Source organism: Cetorhinus maximus, chromosome 21 (genome assembly GCF_964194155.1).
Source record: "Cetorhinus maximus chromosome 21, sCetMax3.hap1.1, whole genome shotgun sequence".
Classification (NCBI taxonomy): Eukaryota; Metazoa; Chordata; class Chondrichthyes; order Lamniformes; family Cetorhinidae; genus Cetorhinus; species Cetorhinus maximus.
This window is the reverse complement of record NC_135899.1, coordinates 33,196,927-33,219,936: the sequence shown is the minus strand read 5'-3', so window position 1 is coordinate 33,219,936 and position 23,010 is coordinate 33,196,927. Positions and strand designations below refer to the sequence as shown.

The following is a 23,010-nucleotide window of genomic DNA, read 5'->3' as shown; positions in this document are numbered from 1 at the left end:
AAGTGCCTAGTCAGAAGATGAGGTGCTGTTCCTCCAGTTTGCGTTGGGCTTCACTGAAACAATGCAGCAAGCCAAGGACAGACATGTTGGCAAGAGAACAGGGTGGAGTGTTAAAATGGCAAGCGACAGGGAGGTTTGGGTCTTTCTTGCGGACAGACCGCAGGTGTTCCGCAAAACGGTCGCCCAGTTTGCGTTTGGTCTCTCCAATGTAGAGGAGACCGCATTGGGAGCAACGAATGCAGTAGACTAAGTTAGGGGAAATGCAAGTGAAATGCTGCTTCACTTGAAAGGAGTGTTTGGGCCCTTGGACGGTGAGGAGAGAGGAAGTGAAGGGGCAGGTTCTGCGTGGGCATGGGGAGGTGCCATAAGTGGGGGTTGAGGAGTAGGGGGTGATGGAGGAGTGGACCAGGGTGTCCCGGAGGGAACGATCCCTACGGAATGCCGTCAGGGGGGGTGAAGGGAAGATGTGTTTGGTGGTGGCATCATGCTGGAGTTGGCGGAAATGGCGGAGGATGATCCTTTGAATGCGGAGGCTGGTGGGGTGATAAGTGAGGACAAGGGGGACCCTATCATGTTTCTGGGAAGGAGGAGAAGGCGTGAGGGAGGATGCGCGGGATATGGGCCGGACACGGTTGAGGGCCCTGTCAACGACCGTGGATGGAAAACCTCGGTTAAGGAAGAAGGAGGACATGTCAGAGGAGCTGTTTTTGAAGGTAGCGTCATCAGAACAGATGCGACGGAGGCGAAGGAACTGAGAGAATGGGATGGAGTCTTTACAAGAAGCTGGGTGTGAGGAGCTGTAGTCGAGGTAGCTGTGGGAGTCGGTAGGCTTGTAATGGATATTGGTGGACAGTCTATCATCAGAAATTGAGACAGAGAGGTCAAGGAAGGGAAGAGAAGTGTCAGAGATGGACCATGTGAAGATGATGGAGGGGTGGAGATTGGAAGCAAAATTAATAAATTTTTCCAGGTCCCGACGAGAGCATGAAGCAGCACCGAAGTAATCATCGATGTACCGGAGAAAGAGTTGTGGGAGGGGGCCGGAGTCGGACTGGAACAAGGAATGTTCCACATACCCCATAAAGAGACAGGCATAGCTGGGGCCCATGCGGGTACCCATAGCCACACCTTTTATTTGGAGGAAGTGAGAGGAGTTAAAGGAGAAATTGTTCAGTGTGAGAACAAGTTCAGCCAGACGGAGGAGAGTAGTGGTGGATGGGGATTGTTGGGGCCTCTGTTCAAGGAAGAAGCTAAGGGCCCTCAGACCATCCTGGTGGGGGATGGAGGTGTAGAGGGATTGGACATCCATGGTGAAGAGGAAGCGGTTGGGGCCAGGGAAATGGAAATTGTTGATGTAATTAATCAATAATTTATATAGATTCTTCTTTCCCCACCTATTTCCATTATTTTTAAACCTAAAACTAAAACCTTTAGTCTTTCCACCCCACCCCCACTAGAGCTGTACTTTGAATATCCTGTCTTCCATTCTTAATTAGCACTTTTCTCAGACAAATACCACCACCTTCAACACCTCTTTGACCCTTTTGTCTGTGACATCTTTTGATTATCTGCTCATCTCCACAATCACCACACCACACCCTCAATGTGTCTCTCCCCACCTCCCCCCACCACCGCCCCCCCACCCACCTTAAACCAATTTATATTTCTCCCTTCTTCTAACTATGCTCCAGTTCTGCCGAAGGGCCATGAAGGCTCGAAACGTTAACTGATTTCTTCTCTGCCGATGCTGCCAGACCTGCTGAGTTTTTCCAGGTAATTCTGTTTTTGTTTTGGATTTCCAGCATCCGCAGTAGCTTTTAGCTTTATAATTACCAACCCTAACCTGTTATGTGGCCTCGGAATACGTGGCAGCCGAATTGGCACCAGGGCGCCCAGGGGAATCGACGGCCAGGAAGAGGGAGATGCCGCCAGGTGGGACCAAGAGGGGGCGGCCGCTGGACTTGTTAGAACTGTGGTCAGGAGGGTCATTAGGCCCGTACCTGCCCTCGGCCACCTGCAGTTCCACCGCAGGCAGCACCTCAGCAGATGCTGGCCCCGGCCCCTCAACCGATCCCTACTCTGCCCCTCAAACAATCCCCTACTCGGTAGCTAACCCATTTGGGGGTTCAACACAATAGGGTTGCCACACCCTTTTACCTCTCATTACCGTTGAGGAACCCACTATCCCTTTGTCTTTTAATGGCCGTCTCTTGAATTTCCTTATTGATACTGAAGCGACTTATTCTACCCTTCAGCCTGTCGAGGCTCCTTACGTCATCCCCTCTAGGGATTCGATTTCCGTCGCTGGGGTCTTGGGACAACCGCTTTCGCTGCCAGTTTCTGAAGAAGTGCCCTTTGACCTGAACGGAAGAAAAGGATCCCATCGATTCCTCCTTGGGGCTGACGTCACGGTCAATGTTTTGGGTCGTGATCTCCTCTGCAAACTCGGTTGCACTTTAGACTGTTCTAATAATTCTTTCACCCTTCAAGTTCCCGAGTCTACTTACTCCACAGTCATTGGCCTTCTACAAGAAGAAACTTTGCGTCATCTTCACGTTTGCTGGTGGAATTTCGGACACTGTGATTTAACCGATAAACTCAAGACTGCGCTACTCTGGCTTCTGACCGACCGCCGTGTTTCCACCACGATAGCCATCCATCCGGCCCTGCAACACTGGCATTGGGATCTTCACTGTACAGCGCACTACTCTGCCTGCTCGGATCATCAGTATGCCCGTGAGGTAACAGGCCATCTGGGTGAGTGCTATGTTCTTTCTTTACCGTCCCTTTGCGTCGGACCTGAAGGAGTTGCTGGTTCATGTCCCTTCCTCCAGCTGTCCAACCACTTTTTCATTCCCGGGATGTTGCGCCTCATGTTACCCTCTGTGTTTCCGCTGGGTATCAGGCCAGGGACCTTGGTCCTATGGTGTACCGCCTTCAGTGCACGGATCCCCAATCATCTGTGGAATTGATGGACAGTTCCCTGAATATCTATGATCAGGCTATCCAATTTTTTCCTTCTATGCCCCGTGAGTACCCTGCCTATTTTCAGCACCATGCTCTAGGCAGTGTAACCACTTGATGCCTCAGTAACTATCCCCGATACCTTGTGGGCAAAGGGTCCTAATGATGTTGGTCAGGTATTATCAGCAGAACCTTTTCGGGTGCATTTGGATCCCTCTAAACCCCTCCCTCGGAAGGCTCAATACCCTTTTAATCCCGAAGCAATGGAAGGCATAAAGCCTGTCCTCCAAGACCTTTTAAACCCTGATGTTGTTATTCCCACTGTTAGCCCCTGCAACACTCCTATACTCCCTGTGCGGAAGCCAGGCAAGAATACCTGGTGTTTTGTCCAGGACTTGCGGGCGGTAAATGCTTGTGTGATCCCGGCCTATCCAGTGGTGGCCAACCCGGCTACCATACTTACCTGTGTTCCCCTTAACTCCACTTGTTATACTGTTGTTGACCTCTGTGGAGCCTTTTTCTCCATACCCATACACCCTGACTCTCAGTTTCTCTTCGCCTTCACCTTTTACGGTACTCAGTATACATGGACCTGGTTGTCCCAGGGGTATACAGAGAGCCCGACCATTTTCTCCCGTGCCCTGCAGGCTGATCTTGCTGATGTCCCCTTTCCTGGGGGTTCTACTCTCCTTCAGTATGTCGATGACTTGCTTCTTTGTTCTCCGTCTGAGCAGACTTGTCTCGACAACTCCCTCACCCTTCTGAAAGCTTTAGCCTGTAAGGGCCATAAGGCCTCCCGTGAAAAGTTGCAGTTTTGCCGATCCCTTGTTGAATATTTGGGCCATGTTCTTGATGGCCCCGCTCGCCTCCTATCCAAACGCCGTGTCGACAGCATTATCTCCCTTCCCCTTCCCTGCGCTAAAAAGGATCTGACTCATTTTCTTGGCATGACAGGGTATTGTCGGTAGTGGATCCCTAATTATGCGGAGCTCACTAGGCCCTTGCAGGATCTCGCCCTCCCTTCAGCCCCTGAGGACCTCGCTTGGGAGTCGGACTCCCAAGCCGCTTTTGTGGCTCTCAAGACAGCCCTTATTTCTGTCCCCGCCATGGGCCTTCCAGATTATACTAAACCTTTTCACCTTTATGTTCACAAGCGTTGCGGCTTTTCACAGGGGGTACTTACCCAGTCCCATGGAGATGCCCAGCGATCGGTTGCTTACTACAGTATTCGCTTAGATCCTGTTGCGCAGTTATCCCTCCTGCATCCGATCCATTGCGGCAGCCTACCTCACTGTCGTCACTGCCCAGTCCCTTACCCTTGGGTATCCTGTTGTTCTACATGTTCCCCACGCAGTCGCGGTTCTCCTTAACCATTCGGCTACCCAACACCTTACCGCTGCCCGCATCACCTGCTATGAGACAGCCCTTTTAAGGGATCCCTCATTGACTATTGTATGATGCACCACTCAACCCCGCTACCCTGTTACCCACAGAGGGAGACGGCGAGCCTCATGATTGCTCCACTATTGTCCAGCACTCCACCCTACCTCACCCAGATCTGCAGGATCATCCTCTGTTAAATCCCGACCTCATCCTTTTTGTCAATGGATCCTCTACTCGATCACCAGGTGGCGATTTACTTACTGGCTATGCTATTTGTGACTCTTGCTCTGTTATTGAAGCATCTCGTCTCCCGCCGCACTGCTCTGCCCAGGCCGCTGAACTTTTCGCCCTTACACGAGTCTGCATATTTGCTGCCAAACAATCGGCCAATATCTATGCCGATTCTCGATACGCTTTCGGCGTGACACATGATTTTGGACAGCTTTGGAAACTCCGGGGATTCTTCACATCAGCAGGAACCCCCGTCCGCCATGGGCAGCTCATTGCTAATCTTTTAACGGCTATCCAGCTCCCCTCCTCCCTTGCTGTTATTAAATGCTCTGCCCATACACAGGGCAATGATTTTGTTTCTCACGCTAATGATAGAGCTGACCGTGCCACCTGTGCGGCCACGGCCGGTCTCACTGGGTCTGTGGTTCCCCTTTGTTATCAGGCCGCAACCCCTTCTCCTGTAGCTAGTCTAACTGATCTTATTCACTTGCAGTCACAGGCATCTACCCGTGAACAAAACAGTTGGACTCAAGCATCGTGCGCACAACGCTCTGATGGCCTCTGGATTTCTTATGATGGCCGTGCCTTTGCCCCTGCTTCACTCCTGCCCTGGATTTCCCACATGTTACATTCATTTTCCCATGCAGCAAAGGGGGGATGAACAGAATGGTACAGCAGATGTGGTTTGTGCCTGGGTTTTTTGCCATGGCAGCTAAAATAGCTTCACAATGTCTGCTTTGCCAACGACATAACCCAGGCAAGACGCCCACAGTGACTGCTGGTACGGGACCCCAGCCATGAGGCCCTTTTGTACACCTACAAATGGACTTTATACAAATGCCTAAATGTATGGGATATAATTATGTTTTAATTCTAGTATGTTTGTTCTTGCGATGGGTGGAGGCGTATCTCACCCGACGAAATGATGCTGTTGTTGTTGTAAAATTGTTGTTACATGAATACATACCCAGTTTTTGGATACCAGAGATTTTATCAAGTGATAATGGGCCTCATTTTATTGCTAAAGTGATAAAATAACTGTTGAAGGCCTTACAATGCAACCATCACCTTTCCTGCCCATACCACCCCCAGTCTACTGGGTCAGTGGAAAGACAAAATGGTATTCTGAAAAACAAACTAGCTAAATTATGTGAAGAAACTGGTTTGAAATGAAGCTCTACCCCTGGCGCTCATGACTATGCACTCTCACCCTAACCGTACCACCTCCCTTTCCCCTTATAAAGTTGTAATGGGATGTCCCATGCACCTCCCGGTGGCACCAACCTTGTCAGCCAGGGAAATGGACATCCACGCTATGGATGAGGGAATTATACCTACTGTATAGCGCTTACTAATTCTCTCAAAAGCTTGCATACACAGGTAGTAGAAGCTCAGAAAAAGCCCACCATTGAAGACAGTCATCAATACCAGCCCGGGGACCTAGTCCTGGTAAAGAGCTTCAGGAGAAAGAACTGTTTGGAATCTCGATGGGAGGGGCCTTTCCAAGTCCTGCTCACCACCCATACGGCCGTGAAGGTTGAAGGACGACCTTTGTGGATCCACACATCACACGTCAAGCGGACGCTGACCTCGGACGGAAGTGTTTGTGCAGAAACTTTAACCAAGACGCCAGAATGCTGACTTTGATCTGGATCCTGTCCTGCGTGGTCCTTGCAGGGGCATGGAATACCAATTCTGCGGTTCAACGAATGCAGGTCGTAGCCTCGCAAGTTAATTGGACTAAATGTTGGATATTTACTCATTTTCCTGTTAACCCTTCGTCCTCCGAGATGCATTTTCTGGCTTTCCCCTCAGACTCCACATGGTCCTTAGGCAGTACAGGGGCCCTCATCCATCAACCGCCCGTTTGGAGACGGGAGCCCACCTTTGTGGTTGTTAAGGGGCCGGCCTGGCTATGCGTCAGGAGAAATTATACCAAGGGTAGTACTCAGGTGGGCGAGCTGCCATTGGGGTCCTGTGCCTACCTTGCTGATTATAATTACCGGGAAGGCCGATTCCGGTACATCCACCTGGACTTCTACTGACAACTACGCTGAAGGATTTGGGCCTTGCAGCTACAAAAATCTGTCTGGTTGCCCCGACTTGTTGGCCCTGCGAGCATTGCAGCTCAGTCAGACCTGCCGTATCTGCTGGTATGACCAGACGAACTCCTCTTTTGTCTGGGACCGGCTCAGCTTTTGCCAAAATTCCACTTATTGGTACCCTACCCTTGTTCGCAATGGCTCATTCTGGCTTTGTGGAGACAGGGTGTACAAAACCCTCTCTGTCAATTGGACAGGCACCTGCACCATTGGCTATATTGTCCTTGAGGCCTTTGCGGTCAAGAGCCTTACTATTCACTTTCTCCACAATCATTTAGGGCCTGTGAAGCGTCATAAACGATCAACCTGGAACCCGCTTGTCACCTGCAACACTGGATTCCACAAGTTTGTCCGGACCTTCATCTCAGGTCTGGTGGTCTCAGAGCTGGAAAAGGCCATTATTAATATTTCCGCTACAATGGAACTTATTGAGAATAAGACTGTTGACACCACCCAGAGTCTCCAGTTGGAAACTAAGTCCCTTTCCAAGGTTGTCCTCCAGAACCATATGGCCCTGGATTTCCTGCTAGCAGCGCAGGGGGGAGTCTGTGCAACTATTAATGAAACATGTTGTTTCTACGTTAACAAGGGCCAGAGGATTAAGACTGATGTACATTTCATTCAGGACCAGGTGCGCCTCCTCCATGCAGTTGCCCAGGAGAAATCCTTTGACTGGTGGGGGTGGTTCCCTAATATCGGTGGGTGGTTTGGGGGCCTTTTCAAAACTCTTCTCAAATACCTTGTCATAGGCCTTGCCCTACTCATTGTTCTGTATATTGTTATCCAGCTCGTCCTCTGTTGAATCTGCTCTGTCTGCCGACCACAGAACCTTCAGAGATCTGGTGGCAAGCCAGCTATCTATTCCCTCCCTCTCTTCAGGAATCAGGACCCCATTGAGGATGAAGCCCGGCGACTAGGGTAAATAGAACTTGGCTAAGGGCGATGGATTGTCCTTGTAAAACAAAAGCGGGGGGAAAGTGTGGTGGCCTAGACAACTATAGGGAAGCCATTTAGTGCTAAAAGGGTTAATGGAGAAGTTAGAAGTTGAATTATATGCCTAGGCCTAAGAGAAAAATACTGCAACCTTGAGAAATAATACCATCTTGTCTGACCACAGTTGTAGGATGAGCCCTAAGACATTCCATTTTGTTCTTTCTCAGGCCGAATGTAATCGGAATCATGGTAAGCATTTACGTAAGCGCAACATCTATTGTGCTGGGAATGAATATTTACTACTACGTGGATTGGTCAGTTAACTTATGCAAATAAGCAGATAGGTTTGTGCAAAATTTACTGATTGGCTGTAAAAATGCTTTTAACAGGTCTGTGTGTATTCTGCTATGAGACGGTACAATAGCTCTCGTATTGTTTTCCCTTGTGCACAAGTATAAATGGGGTTTCTATGTATTAATGATGCCTTGGTGTGATTAATCTCCAACACTCTGATACTTTTTACCATTATTACTCATTCTGGTTCTAATGTCTGCACTCTTTTACTTATATTTTCTGCCCCTTCTTGTCACACTTTGATTATCATTCGTCTCTTCACTATCCTGCACCTCTTCTCTCTCATTTCTTTTTGATTTTTTAAACTACCCTTTAAATGAACCCTCCCCCCTACTAATTAGTTTAAAGTCCTATCTATAACCCTAGTTATACAATTCACCAGGGCACTGGTCCCAATATGGTTCACATGAAGCCTGTCCCAACAGAACAGCTCGCTCCTTCCCCAGTACTGGTGCCAGTGCCCCATGAATTGGAACCCATTTCTCCCACACCAGTCTTTGATCCACGCATTTACCTCTCTAATCTTATTTACCCTATGCCAATTTGCACATGGCTTAAGTAGTAATCCGGAGATTATTACCTTGTGGTTCTGCTTTTTAATTTAGCCCAGAGCTGCTGGTAGTCCCTCAGCAGACTAGGTCTTCAGTTGAACTGTGCTCTCAGTTAGAGGTACTTCAATGAGTTCTCTCTCATTATGTGTCTTTACTCATAATGGAACAATCTGCAGCCATTCAATGCACATCTGGATGTACTGTTGAGCTATCAACACCTGTGGTCAAAACTCTGTCATTTGATTGATTGCTGGTGGCATAAATATTGTACAATCATAACTCCTCTTCCCTTAAGCATCCCGGACTCACTTCAAGATTGTGAATTCCAGCTTTGTGACTTTGCTGCTCTTTTCCATGACTATCAGAATGAGTTCTTTTTCCTGCTTGGGCCTTTGGTCGGCAAGCAGTTGCAATATGGCCTTTCAGCAACAAAATAATTTGGCATTTCTGTACTGATATGCCTGTGCCATGCAGTTGCCATTACAACAATAACAAGACAATAAATCGCAATCAACAGCATTTGCTGAGACATTGTTTCCACTGGTTGTGGAATCTAAAACTCGGGGGTGAGCACAGTCTCAGGATAAGGGGCCGATCATTTAGGACTGAGATGAGGAGAAATTTCTTCACTCAAAGGGTTGTGAATCTTTGGAATTCTTTAACCCTAAGGGTTCTGGATGCTCCACCACTGAATGCATTTAAGGCTGGGATAGACAGATTTTTGGTCTTTCAGGGAATTAAGGGATATGGGGAGCAGGCAGGAAAATGGAGGTGAAGCCAAAGATCAGCCATGGCCATGCTGAATGGCAGAGCAGGCACAATGGGCTGTGTTCTCCTCCTGCTCCTATTTCCTATGTTATCCAGAGGCCCAAGCTAATGCTCTGCAGAAATGAATTCAAATCCCACCACGGCAGCTGGTGGAATTTAAATTCAATTAATAAATCTGGAATTGACAGCCTGTCTCTGTAATGGTGACCATGAAACTATTGATTGCTGTAAAAACCCATCTGTTTCACTAAGGACCTTATGCAAGGAAATCTGCCATTCTTACCTGGTCTGTCCCATGTGTGACTCTAGATTCACAGCTGTGTGGTTGACTCTCAACTTCCCAGCAAGCCATTCAGTTCAAGGGATGGGCAACAACTGCTGGCATTGCCAACAATGCCCAGATTCCATGAAAGGATATATTTTTTAAAAATCTTGATATCTCCAATGCACATTGTTCTTGAAGTGTCTTACTCAATTTGGCAGAGGGCAATAATGCAGGTAGTTCTCCCGCAGCCTTATTGATATGATATTAGTTATGTGTTATTAAAAGAGAGGGAGAAATGAAGAGCTGTATTTAACTTTGCTGCTCTTGTCAGGTCATTGAAACATTTCCTGCGTTTGATCTAGGTTCTGAGTGTCAAGTCCCTGCACCTGACCATCCCTGCCACCTCCATCTCAGAACACAGGTACAGGAGTAGGTCTTTTAGCTCCTCGGACCCGTCCCATGTCTAATTAGGTCTGGTCCATATATCTTGGCAATCTTATGCCTATTAGTGGGAAACAGAAAGTTGTTCCTTTCCCTCACCTTTTCAATTAAGACTCCAGGGAAATGTGAACCTGGGGATAGGCCTTGTGATTAATTTCTTTATTCACAAACAAATCTTCCCGAAGTGAATGTAACCTCCCTTTAGACTTTAACTGGGTCCTGAAGGTCAAACAGATATCCCAGTCGGGGAGTGGGCAGACTGCCTGCTCCAGTCTGATCAGGTAGGCAGCCATCGAATCAATACCACTGTCTGTGTCAGTTTGATCTTCACTGTCCCCATTCACCTGAAACGTGCTCCCAGTTACAATCTTCCCAAGGGCTTGAACTATAATCTCTTCCCTCCGAAACCCAAACTTCTTTGGCTTAAATCACCAAGGTGAGGTATTGGGGAGCAAGGATATAAACTCAGCAAGTTGGGCAGTGGGCAAGAAGCCATAGGACAGGAAAACAGAGCTGCACCAGGTACCATGGTGGGGTTAGCGAGATTACCAGACCCAGGTCAAGTTACCCACAGTACTGACCACAGTACTGACCCACTCCAGGCCCGCGGGGTGAACCCGGTCACTTACATGTCGGATCCGGGGTCCCGTGCGACAGGTTCTTATAAACATTTAGATTCTGTTTCAGGATGGCGACTTGACCCGAGATCCCCGCCTCTCCTCCTTGCATTGTGAGGTGCTGGAACTCGGGGATCCGCCCCACCTCCTTCTTCAGGTTGAAATCCATGTAGAGAACTTCATCACCGTCCACCTCCAGATCAAACTGTTTATCCGGACTCTGCTCCTGAATCACGTAGACCTGGACCTCTTCGTGCTGGTCTGTGTGAGAGAGAGAGAGAGAGAGAGAGTCAGGGCAAAATATAACTCACTGAATATCAATAGGAGCAATTACTCAGAGAGAAAACATCATTAAATCAAAAGAAACCTGGCCCAGCTGGTATGTAAAACAGTTGCTGCCCTAAAACCTTATTTAAAAATCAAAGGTCTACGTATCAGAGGTCACATGGCTATGGAAAGCCACAGTGTACATCGGTTTTTATCAAAACTAAACTCAGGTATTAAACAGAAGTAAACTAGATGGTAAACGGGAATAAATGGAATGAAATATTCAGAAGATGGCTGAGGTGTATAACAAATAAAAATAATCTGTCTCCACCACACTGTCAGGCAGTGTATTTCCAGATCCTAACTACCCACTGAGTAAACAAATTTTTCCTCATGCCTTTGTTGCTTTTTTGCCAATCACTTTAAATTGATGAACTCTGGTTCTCAATCCTTCCTCCAAAGGAACATTTTCTACCTACTCTGTCCAGACCCCTCATGATCACTTAAATCTCCTCTTCTCTAACAAGAACAGCCCCAGCTCCATCAATCTACTGAAGCTCCTCACCCTTGGAATCTTTCTCATAAATCTGCACCTTCTATAATGCCTTTACATCATTCCGAATGTGTGGTGTCACTAACTGGACACAATACTCCAGTCAGGAAGGATGTGGAAAAAGCAGAGTTGAAAAGAAATGACCAGGTAGCAGAAGAGAGAGCCTTCCAGAAGGAAAAAACATCAGTTGACCTCAGGCCAACACTATTCATCTGTGCCAACTACAGAAGGGATTGCTGCTCATGAGTTGGTCTCTACAGCACAACAATATTCAGCACAGAAGTGACAGACATCCTGGACGCAGTCCATCATCTCCCGAGACAGACGGCTACCATCAAATTCCTCTATTTATAAAGCTTCGGATCCCGTATCCCTTATTAACCTTTCTTAATCTGTCCTGCTACCTTTAATAATTTATGCACATATAACCCCAGGTCCTTCTACTCTTGCAACCCCCTTTAAAATTGTGCCCTTTGTTTTATATTGCCTCTCCCCATTCTTCCTACCAGAATTAAACACATCACACTTCTCAGCATTAAATTTCATCTGGCATGTGCCTGACCATTCCACCAGCTTGTCTATGTCCTCTCTCTTCACAGTTCACAATATTTCCAAGTTTTATATCATCTGCAAATTTTGAAATTGTGCCCTGCACACTAAACTCTGGATCATTTAAAAAAATTCTTTGATGGGCTTTGCACTTTTCTAGCAAGGCCAGCATTTGCTGCCCATCCCTGACTGTCCTTGGACTGAGTGGCTTGCTAGGCCATTTCAGAGTCAACCACATTGCTCTGGATCTGAAGTCACACGTAGGCCAGAACAGGCAAGGATGGCAGATTTCCCTCCCTAAAGGGCAATAGTGAACCAGATTTTTTTTATGACAATTAATGATTGTTTCATAGTCATTATTACTGATGCTCGCTTTCAATTTCAGATTTTATTAATTGAATTTAAATTCTGGATTACTTCAGTGACATTACCATTACGTCATAATCTCCCCTTATTATGGACCAGAAAAGAAGTGGTCCTAATACTGACCCCTGGGGAACATTCTGTCAGTCCGAATAAAAACAACCTGTTCACCACAACTCTCTGTTTCCTATCACTCAGCCAATTTCATACCCATGCCGATACTCTCCCTTTTATTCCATGGGGTCCAATGAGATAATCATAGACAGGAATGATTACTCCTTGAATATTGCTGAAAAGAGAGACATGTTACCAAAACTTTTCATCTTGCACTCATCAGGGCAAGTGCAAGAATGCCAAATTTAAAAAAATCACAGCAATTTATACTACAGGAGAGAAGACTGCCTGGCAAGTTGACTCTGATTGGCTGAGGCGTTGCCATGGAAAAAGCAACTGGGAACTATTGACTCCTCAAGCTCCTGGGTAATTTAAAAAAGGTGCAAGGCTTGAACATATTCCTTTTGTTTTCAGAGAATGCATTCCTCTGTATGTATATATGTCACTTTTAGTAAGTGCAAATGAGCCAAGTTACAAATTTGACTGATTAGCTTAAACTGGTTGTTCATGTAGCTATGAACACACTCAGCAAGTGCTGCTCAATCCTTGAATCGCATCTAACAGTAGATGTTTTATTTGGGTTTTGCAAGTGATATTTTTTGCATTTATCCCATTGAGTACAAGACGAAAAGCTTCAGCAACGTATCTCCCTTTTCAGCAATGTTCAAGTTCTGCACTACCAAGCGACTGTTTGAATACCCCTTCTTAAAAATTCTGGGCTGGACTTTCCATTTGAGGGACCCCAAGATCAAATGCTTATCCTAACCTCACACTGCCCATGTTGAAAAGATTCACTCAACAGGACATTTGTAGGATAGGCCAATTAGTGGCCAGAGGATGTGCTCACTGTCCAATTAAAAATGCTTTGGTGCTGGGGGATGAATAAGAAACCGTCCAGCACTAAGAGCTCGGCAGCCTAATGTTACAGGTAAGGGAGAGAGAGGATGTCTCATGGAGCCCTCACAGCACGTTTAAAATGTATAACAGTAAAAACACCACAGCTGCCAGACTGGTTGGTTTAAAAGCAATCTGGAACTTGCGGGAGAGCACATACTCGGGACCCAGCAAGGCCTGCAAAATTGCCAGGAGGCTGGATTGTGTCAACTAGCCGGGCCCGACTGCTTCCTTCCCACACCCATTCTGCCCTCTATTTTTGTCCCATTCAATCTGAATACATGGTTAATCGATGATCAGGGCAATAGTCATTTTTAATAATATATTTACATCCTGCACTGATATAGCATCTTTAATCTGATGAAACATATCAAAGTACAGCCTAGAGGTGAAAGTAGGTGCATCTCCCATGCACCAAGTAGGCGGATCTCTTATGAAGCCATTGAATGCACCATTTAATAAGAACAAGAGTTTATACCAAAGATTATATTATGCTGCTGCTGAGGAGGATCTGTGTCCCTTTAAGATCACAATGTCTAATTGTTGTTAATAAACATTCTAAGGTCAATTGGTTATATTGATGTTTGATTAGGGAACCTTGTAAGTGAGAAGAACACAAAAATCAGGAGTTTCCTTTAACGATGCAATATCTAGTCATATAATGATAGGAGCCACGGCTGTGACAATAAAACCCCTTGTTGATTGGATACAGTGATCCTGACCATACCCATGGGCATTTCTCCTATGTTCTGGAAGTAGACTATAGTGAGATGAGGCAAAATAAATCAACAAACTGACTTATTTTACAAGTCCTACATGACTGAGCAACAGTTCTCAGTGAGAATCAAATTGTTGCTCAAATTCAAGCCTTTGATAAAGACCTAGATCTTTTCAGGATGGCGGGGGCTCGGCACCTGCCATCCAAAGAGTTGGCGAGGAACCCAACCCTGCCGACTCCAACATGCCCAACGCCATTTCACACTCTAACGAGCGTTAAGTGGCAGCCGGTGGGACTTCTGCCCATCAATGGGAGGAAGTCCCGCTTTGGAAAGCTGCTGGCCTTGCCGGGGGGGGTGGGGGGGTGCGCGTGATCAGGGCCTCAGGGTATGGGTTGGGGGAGAAGGGAGGTCCGGAGGTGACCCCTCCAGTCAGAAGGGGGCTTCTGATGGAGCCGCCTTCCCCCACTTCCCACCCAAGATTGAACTTTGTTCAATTTTGGGTATTCCTCCCTGACCTATGATGTACCATCCAGCCTAAAAATTGAGGCTGGGTGAGAAAAGGCCCTTAAATGACCATTAAGAGGCCATTTAAGAGCCTTAATTGGGGCAAGGGTGGGCTTCCCGTTTGAGGCCCTGCCTGTCCCAGAGTAAAATCATGAGCAGGTCAGGGCAGTCAGGAACTCAGAGGGAATCCCGTCCATGCAATTTCACATTACCCCTTGCCTCATAACCCGCTGGAGGTGGGGCAGGAGGAGTGTAAAATTCTGGCCCTAGTTCCACTTTGTAATGACTCGACGGAGCAGGCAGGTTTCAACAAGAAACAGCTAAACTTCATTACTGAGAGCTTTTCCGGTGCTACATGCTTGACCTTGATAACTTCAGGAAACCTGCACTTGTCTGCACTTAGGGTTCACTGGTCGGAGCCTCCACAGAACACCACATGACCCTTGATGGACAGCAGGAAGGGCTATACCCTCAGTTACCACAGTTATTCTTATTGTTTGAAGGTACCCATTGTGTATGGTCTGTTTGGATCAGTGCACAGCTCTTTGTAATTCCATAAGTCTTTGCTCTAGCGCACTGCCACTGCCAGTGGCCCTTTCTGCCAAATGCCTTGTAGTATTGATGGAAAGCTGAGCATCTCCTTGGTGCATGCACAAAGCCTTTCACATGTCTTGCTAGGTTCGGGTACTTTAGTAAATGCTTCAACAGTTGGGTTGTGCTTAGGACCTGTAAACTTCACCATCCTGCGAGGGTCTCTTCCTACTTTTTTGGGCTTTTTTAGCAGATTTTTCTGGAATTCTTCCAAGGGAATGGAAGCGATTGCCAGCTCAACAATTCTGACTGCTAGCTCTGCGTCTCAAAAATCACAGTGTATAGCCTTTTCTCTGCATCTACTGATGAAGTGGTCTGTGGATTCTGTAGGCTTTTGTTGACATGCCATGAACTCTAGCCAATGAATGCAGAAATTTAACCTGATTCTGGACCAGGTTTCCAATGTAGTCCATAGATCGTAATTCTCACATATTCAATCTGTATAGACCTTGGTTCCCAATTGCTAGGTGAGTTATTATGGCTTGCTTTTCTGGATCAGACACACCTGAATCAAAAAAAACATTGCTCTGTACACTGTTTAAACATTCTGAATGAGGATAGTAGGTCAGCTGGATCCCAATTCAAACTGAGGGACTTTGTGGATATTTTGACAATATCCCTTTGACCTTCCTTCTCCTATAGTACCTGAGACAAGTGTCGCTGTAGCCACTTTCACGTATTTTTCTGAAGATCTGCCCGTTATAATGTCAACTTTCCCTGGCCTGATTTTTAGAACGTTTATTCTTTGTTTGGATGACTCTCCCTTTCTCGCTATCGATCTGGTCCACACCCCTGGTCACTCACCTTTCCTGACTGAGCTAACCCGGTGCTGGTCCTCTCGACACGCTGTCCCACTCACTGAACTGTACGTGCTGCAACCTCACAAGGGATCTGTCTGCTTACCAGCTCTTTATTTGAGCACTATCCCAGCACTGCGTCTTCAAAGCTTTTCTGTGCAGCAGAATGTTGTGTTTTCAACACTCTCCAATGCTGTAACTCTGTTGCGGATGACCAGAATGTCAAGGGCCACCTCATGCCATGTAGTACCATCTGAAACTGTTCACCATATCATACCTGTACTTAATCTTGCTGCAAGGCTGAGCATTATGTCGTTTAGAGGGAACCACTGCTGTACAACATGCTGTGCATGTTATAATGATTTAAAGGCACCAATCACTAATAGGGAATTGTGCAAATACACTCTGGGTTCATTTATTAATTCCAGGCACATGTGAACAGATATCCATGGACAGAAAGCTTGACGACATAAGCAACAGGGCTACGTGTCTGTGTTCTGCTTTGGGCCGATGTGAAACTGAGGCTGGATCACATGATACACTTCCTTTAAAGTGATAGCATGTTGCTATCCCTCAAAGGCATATTACAGGGCATGGACAGGGTGGATAGGGAGCAGCTGTTCCCCTTAGTTGAAGGGTCAGTCACAAGGGGGCATAAGTTCAAGGTGAGGGGCAGGAGGTTTAGTGAGGAAAAAGTTTTTTACCCAGAGGGTTGTGACGGTCTAGAATGCACTGCCCGGGAGGGTGGTGGAGGCGGGTTGCCTCACATCCTTTAAAAAGTACTTGGATGAGCACTTGGCACGTCATAACATTCAAGGCTATGGGCCAAGTGCTGGTAAATGGGATTAGGTAGGTCAGGTGTTTCTCACGTGTCGGTGCAGACTTGATGGGCCGAAGGGCCTCTTCTGCTCTGTGATTCTGTGACAGCAGATGGTACACACTGCTGCCTCTGTGCATCGGTGGTGGAGAGAGTGCATGTTTAAGGTGGTGGATGGGGTGCCAATCAAGCAGGCTGTTTTGTCCTGGATGGTGTTGAGCCTCTTGAGTGTTGTTAGAGCTGTACTCATCCAGGCAAGTGGAGAGTATTCCATCACACTCCTGACTTGTGTCTTGTAAAGAGTGGACAGGCTTTGAGGAGTCAGAATTTGAGCTACTCACTGTAGAATTCCCAGCCTCTGACCTGCCCTTGTAGCCACAGTATTTATATGGCTAGTCCAGTTCAGTTTCCGATCAATGGTAACCCCCAGGATGTTGATAGTGGGGGATTCAGCAACGGTAATGGCATTGAATGTCAAGGGCGATGGTTACAGTCTCTCATGTTTGAGATGGTCATTGCCTGGCACTTGTGTGGCGCAAGTGTTATTTGCCACTTATCAGCCCAAGCCTGGATATTGTCCAGGTTTTGCTGCATTTGGACATGGACTGTTTCAGTATCTGAGGAGTCACGAATGGTGCTGAACATTGTGCAATCATCAGCAAACATCCTGACTTCTGATCTAATGATGGAAGGAAGGTCATTGATGAAGCAGCTGAAGATGGTTGGGCCGAGGACACTACCCTAAGGAACTCCTGCAGTGATGTCCTGGAGCTGAGATGATTGACCTCCAACCAACACAACCATCTTCCTTCGTGCTAGGTATGACTCCAACCAGCAGAGAGTTTTTCCACTGATTCCCTAGTTTTTCTGGGGTTCCTTGATGCCACATTCAGTCAAATGCTGCCTTGATGTCAAGGGCAGTCACTCTCACCTCACTTCTGGAGTTCAGCTTTTATGTCCATGTTTGAACCAAAGCTGTAACGAGGTCAGAAGCTGAGTGGCTCAGGCAGAATCCAAACTGGGCATCAAGTGAGCAGGTTATGGTTAACAAGTGCCACTTGATAGCACTGTTGATGAACCCTCCGATCACTACTGATGATCAAGAGTAGACTGATGGGGCGGTAATTGGCTGGGTTGGATTTGTCCTGCTTTTTGCGTACAGGACATACCTGGGCAATTTTCCACATTACCGGGTAGAAGCCAGTGTTGTAGCTGTGCTGGAACAGCTTGGCTAGGGGTGTAGCTGGTTCTGGAGCATAAGTCTTCATTACTATTGCCGGAACGTTGTCAGGGCCCATAGCCTTTGCACTATCCAATGCCTTCAGCCGTTTTTTTAAATCACGTGGAGTGAATAGAATTGGCTGAAGACTGGTATCTGTGATGCCGGGGAACTGCGGAGGAGGCTGAGATGGATCATCCACTCGGCACTTCTGGCTGAAGATGGTTGAAATGTTTCGGCCTTATCTTTTGCACTGATGTTTTGGGCTCCCCCATCACTGAGGATGGGATATTTGTGGATCCTCCTCCTCCAGTGAGTTATTTAATTGTTCACCACCATTCATGACTGGATGTGGCAGGACTGCAGAACTTAGATCTGATCCATTTGGTTGTGGATCACTTAGCCCTGTCTATCATTTGCTGCTTCTGCTGTTTGGCACGCAGGTAGTCCTGTGTTGTAGCTTCACCAGGCTGACATCTCATTTTTAGGTCTGCCTGGTGCTGCTCCTGGCATGCCCTCCTGAACCAGGGTTGACCCCTTTGTTTGATGGTAATAGTAGAGTAGGGGATATGCTGTGCCATAAGGTTACAGATTGTGTTCTTTTTTATTCTTTTAAGGGACAAAGGCTTTGCTGGCTAGGCCAACAATTTTGTTGCCCATCCCTAATGAATGCAATTCTGCTGCTGCTGATGGCCCACAGCACCTCATGGATGTTCCAGTTTTGAGTTACTAGATCTGTTCCAAAACTATCCCATTTAGCCCAGTGGGTGTGCCACACAACACGATGGAGGGTATCCTCAATGTGATGATGGGACTTTGTGTCAACAAGGACTGTCAGTGGTCACTCCTACCGATACTGTCATGGACAGATACACCTGAGATAGGTAGATTGGTGAGGATGAGGTCATATAGGTTTTTCCCTCTTGTTGGTTCCCTCACTACCTGCCGCAGACCCAGTCTAGCAGTAATGTATTTTAGGACTCAGCCAGCTCAGTCAGTAGTGGGGCTTCTGAGCCACTCTTGGTGATAGACATTGAAGTTCCCCACCCAAAGTACATTCTGTGCCCTTTCCATCCTCAGTACTTCCTCCAAGTGGTGTTCAACATGGAGGGGTACTGATTCATCAGCTGAATAGCCAGAGCGTGTGGGGGCGGGGGGGGGGGGGGGGGGGGGGTGTGGTGGGAGGGTGCGGCAGGTGTGGTATGGTGCAGCACATGGTAATCAGCAGGAGATTTCCTTGCCCATGTTTCACATCATGCCATGAGACTTCATGGGGTCCAGGGTTGATGTTGAGAACTCCCAGGGTAACTCTCTTCCGACTGTATACCACAGTGCCGCCACCTCTGGTGGGTCTGTCCTGCCAGTGGGACAAGACATACCCCAGCGATGGTGCTGTCTGGGACATTGTCTGTAAGGCATGATTCTGTGAGGATGACTATGTCAGGTTGTTGCTTGACTAGTCTGTGAGACAACTCTCCCAATTTTGGCAGAAGCTCCCAGATGTTAGTAAGGAGAAGTTTGCGGGGTCGACAGGGCTGAGTTTGCTATTGTCGTTTCCAGTGCCTAGGTTGATGCCAGGAAGTCCATCTGATTTTGTCCTTTTTATAAATTTCATAGTGGTTTGGTGCAACTGAGTGGCTTGCTAGGCCATTTCAAAGTCAGCCACCTTGCTGTGGGTCTGGAGTCACATGTAGGCCAGGCCAGGTGAGGATGGCAGATTTCCTTCCCTTAAAGGGCACCAGGTGGGTTTTTAGGACCATCAGCAATAGTTTTATGGTCACTATAGTCAAGACTAGCTTTTAATTCCAGATTTTAAATTCCTCCAACTGCCATGGTGAGATTTGAACCCATATCCTCCACAGCATTAACTTAGGCTCTGGATTACTGGTCTGGTGAAAATACCACTAGGCCACCACCTCCCCAAGTCCCAATTTCCCAAGTTTCTCCTCCTCCCTCACTTCCAACAACTGTGAGGAGCTCATGGATGTCTTTGTCATTAAAACTGTGATCATTAATTCAGCTGCCTCTACAGCTTTCCTCGTTCCCTTTTGTCCACCCAGCAAGGCTCCCCCTGCCCTAACCTTGACCCCACATCTTACACTAGTTTCTCTCCTATCTCCGCTCATCCCTTTTCTGAGCTCACCTTGTCCATGAGACCCAGCTCCTGTTCCCTTGATCATTTTCTCAATAAATTTCCTCTTCTGGTCCCCATGTTAGCAGATATCGATAACAATTACCTCTCCTAAAGTACTGTTCCCGACCATTTCAAATATGCTGTCACCAATCCCCACCGATAAATAACAGACCACTGAGCCTTTTTAAATCAGGATTCAGTACCGAAACAGCTCTTCTTAAAGTCACTAATGACATCCTATGTGACTGTGACAAGGGTAAAATTTCACTCCTCATCTTTCTCGACCTATCTGACACAACTGACCACACCATCTATCTCCAATGCCTCTCCACTGTCATCCAGTGGGTGGCACTGCTCTTGCCTGGTTCCATCCTTATCAATCTAATTATAGCCAGAAAAATAATTGCAATGCCTTCTCTTCCTACTCCTGCACTGTTACCTCTGGTGTTTACCAAGTATTCATTCTTGGCCTCCTTCTATTTCAGATCAACCGAGGCCCCTTAGTGAGCACCTTCCCAACCTGCAACCACTGCCATCTAGAAGGACAAGGACAGCAGATACACGGGAACATCGCCACTTGGAAGTTCCCCTCAAAGCCACTCACCATCCTGACTTGGAAATATGTCGCCATTCCCTCACTGTCGCTGGATCAAAATCCTGGAACTCCCTCCCTAATAGCATTGTGGGCGTACCTACACCACATGAACTGCAGCGGTTCAAGAAGGCAGCTCAACACCACCTTCTCAAGGGCAATTAGGGATGAGCAATAAATGCTGGTCCAGCCAGCGACATCCACATCCCATGAATGAATAGAAAAAAGCAATGCTGCCTCTCAGCAACATCACCTGAAAGCACAGCGTTAGTTTTTACATGCAGGCTATGCCACCCAGCTCTCTGAACACCTTGATTGTCTCTGATTTGTCACACTGCTTGTCTGATACAGTACTGAATGAGTAAAAATTTCCTCTAAATTAATCTTCGGAAAATCAAATCCATTGTTTTCAGACCACACGTGAAACTCTGTTCCATAGCCATTGAATCCATTCCTCTCCCTGGCCGTTGTCTGAGGCTGAATCAGACAGTTCACAATTTCAGCCTCTTATTTGACCCAGAGCTGAGCTCCTGACTCTCCATTACTGAGGCCGTCTTCAAGCCTGTCTCAGCCCCTGAGCCAGCTCAGCGGCTACCCTCATTCATGCCTTTATACCTCTAATCCCTACTTTTCCAATGTTATCCTAACCTTTCATCCTCTGTAAATGTGAGCTCATTCAAAACTCTGCTGCCCAAATCTTAATTTACACCAGCGGCTTTCATCCGTCACCTCTATGCTCACTGATCTGTAATGGCTCCCTGTCCAGTAATACCTTAAATTTTAAATTCTCATTCTCATGTTCAAATTTATTCATTCCCTCACCCTTCCCTATCTCTAGAGTCTCCTTCAGCCGAACAACTCCGAGCTCGATGCTCCAACAACACGTCCTAGAACTCCTTCATTCCCTCTATTAGTAGAAATGCTTTCAGCAGCCTAGGTCTGAGGCACTCAGATAGCTCCCATGAGCTCTCTACCTCGCTCTCCTGCATTAAGGAACCTCTTAAGATCAATACTTTGACCAAACCTTTAGTAACCCCGTATGGCTCGATGTCAATTCTTGTCCGACTACACTCCAGTGAAGTGCCTTGTAATGTTGCACCCAAAGCAGAAACACTACCTGAATATCATACAGTCTGCACTCCCTGTAATAACATCACACTGATCCCAGTCAGATCAGGATTATTAATAAAATAACTCACAGCCTGCACTCCCTGTAATAACACCACATTGATCCCAGTCAGATCAGGATTATTAATATAATAACTCACAGCCTGAACTCCCTGTAATAACACCACATTGATCCCAGTCAGATCAGGATTATTAATAAAATAACTCACAGCCTGCACTCCCTGTAATAACACCACATTGATCCCAGTCAGATCAGGACTATTAATATAATAACTCACAGCCTGCACTCCCTGTAATAACACCACATTGATCCCAGTCAGATCAGGATTATTAATATAATAACTCACAGCCTGCACTCCCTGTAATAACACCACATTGATCCCAGTCAGATCAGGATTATTAATATAATAACTCACAGCCTGCACTCCCTGTAATAACACCACACTGATCCCAGTCAGATCAGGATTATTAATATAATAACTCACAGTCTGCACTCCCTGTAATAACACCACACTGATCCCAGTCAGATCAGGATTATTAATATAATAACTCACAGTCTGCACTCCCTGTAATAACACCACACTGATCCCAGTCAGATCAGGATTATTAATATAATAACTCACAGTCTGCACTCCCTGTAATAACACCACACTGATCCCAGTCAGATCAGGATTATTAATAAAATAACTCACAGTCTGAACGTATAATAACGCCATATTGACTCCAGGGAGATTGGATATTAATATCTTAATCTATGTAGACTTTTATTACTTAACAACTCACATTCTCCAGCCCTGGCTCCATGAATTAAAACGAGCGCCAACACAGTAAAGTATCTCCCAGCTTCCATTCTAACCCTCTTGTTTTTCCCAATTGAGATCAGATATCCTCCAGTGCCGGCTCCTTTTCGTCTGCTGTCAGTTTCTCCCTCTGAAGTTAAGTTTCTATCTCACTCACTTTACTGAAGTATCACTCTGTAATTGACATGTGCTTTAGCATTAATAAGCCAATCACAAATTGAGATCTCCTCCATCAGCTGTTTCCAGGTGAAATTCAAGCCTGTTCTGAATTTCTTCAAATGAGCCTTGAGTTTGTTTTATTTGAGAAAGAATAGCAGTGAGATGAAGTTTTTTTATTAACAGAATAAATCTCCCTCTATA

General features: G+C 46.6%; 1 protein-coding gene across 1 annotated transcript in view; it reads right to left on the bottom strand.

Moving 5' to 3' along the window:
- LOC144695269 (H-2 class II histocompatibility antigen, A-U alpha chain-like) overlaps positions 1-22,806 on the bottom strand; it is a 52,433-nt gene extending 29,627 nt beyond the window's left edge. The window contains exons 1-2 of the mRNA XM_078566184.1: positions 22,634-22,806; positions 10,622-10,870 (exon numbers count right to left, since the gene is read on the bottom strand). Of these exons, the coding sequence (XP_078422310.1) occupies positions 10,622-10,870; positions 22,634-22,700 (316 nt within the window). The 5' untranslated portion in view covers positions 22,701-22,806. The remainder of the gene's footprint in view (positions 1-10,621; positions 10,871-22,633) is intronic.
- Between the last annotated feature and the right edge of the window lie 204 nt (positions 22,807-23,010).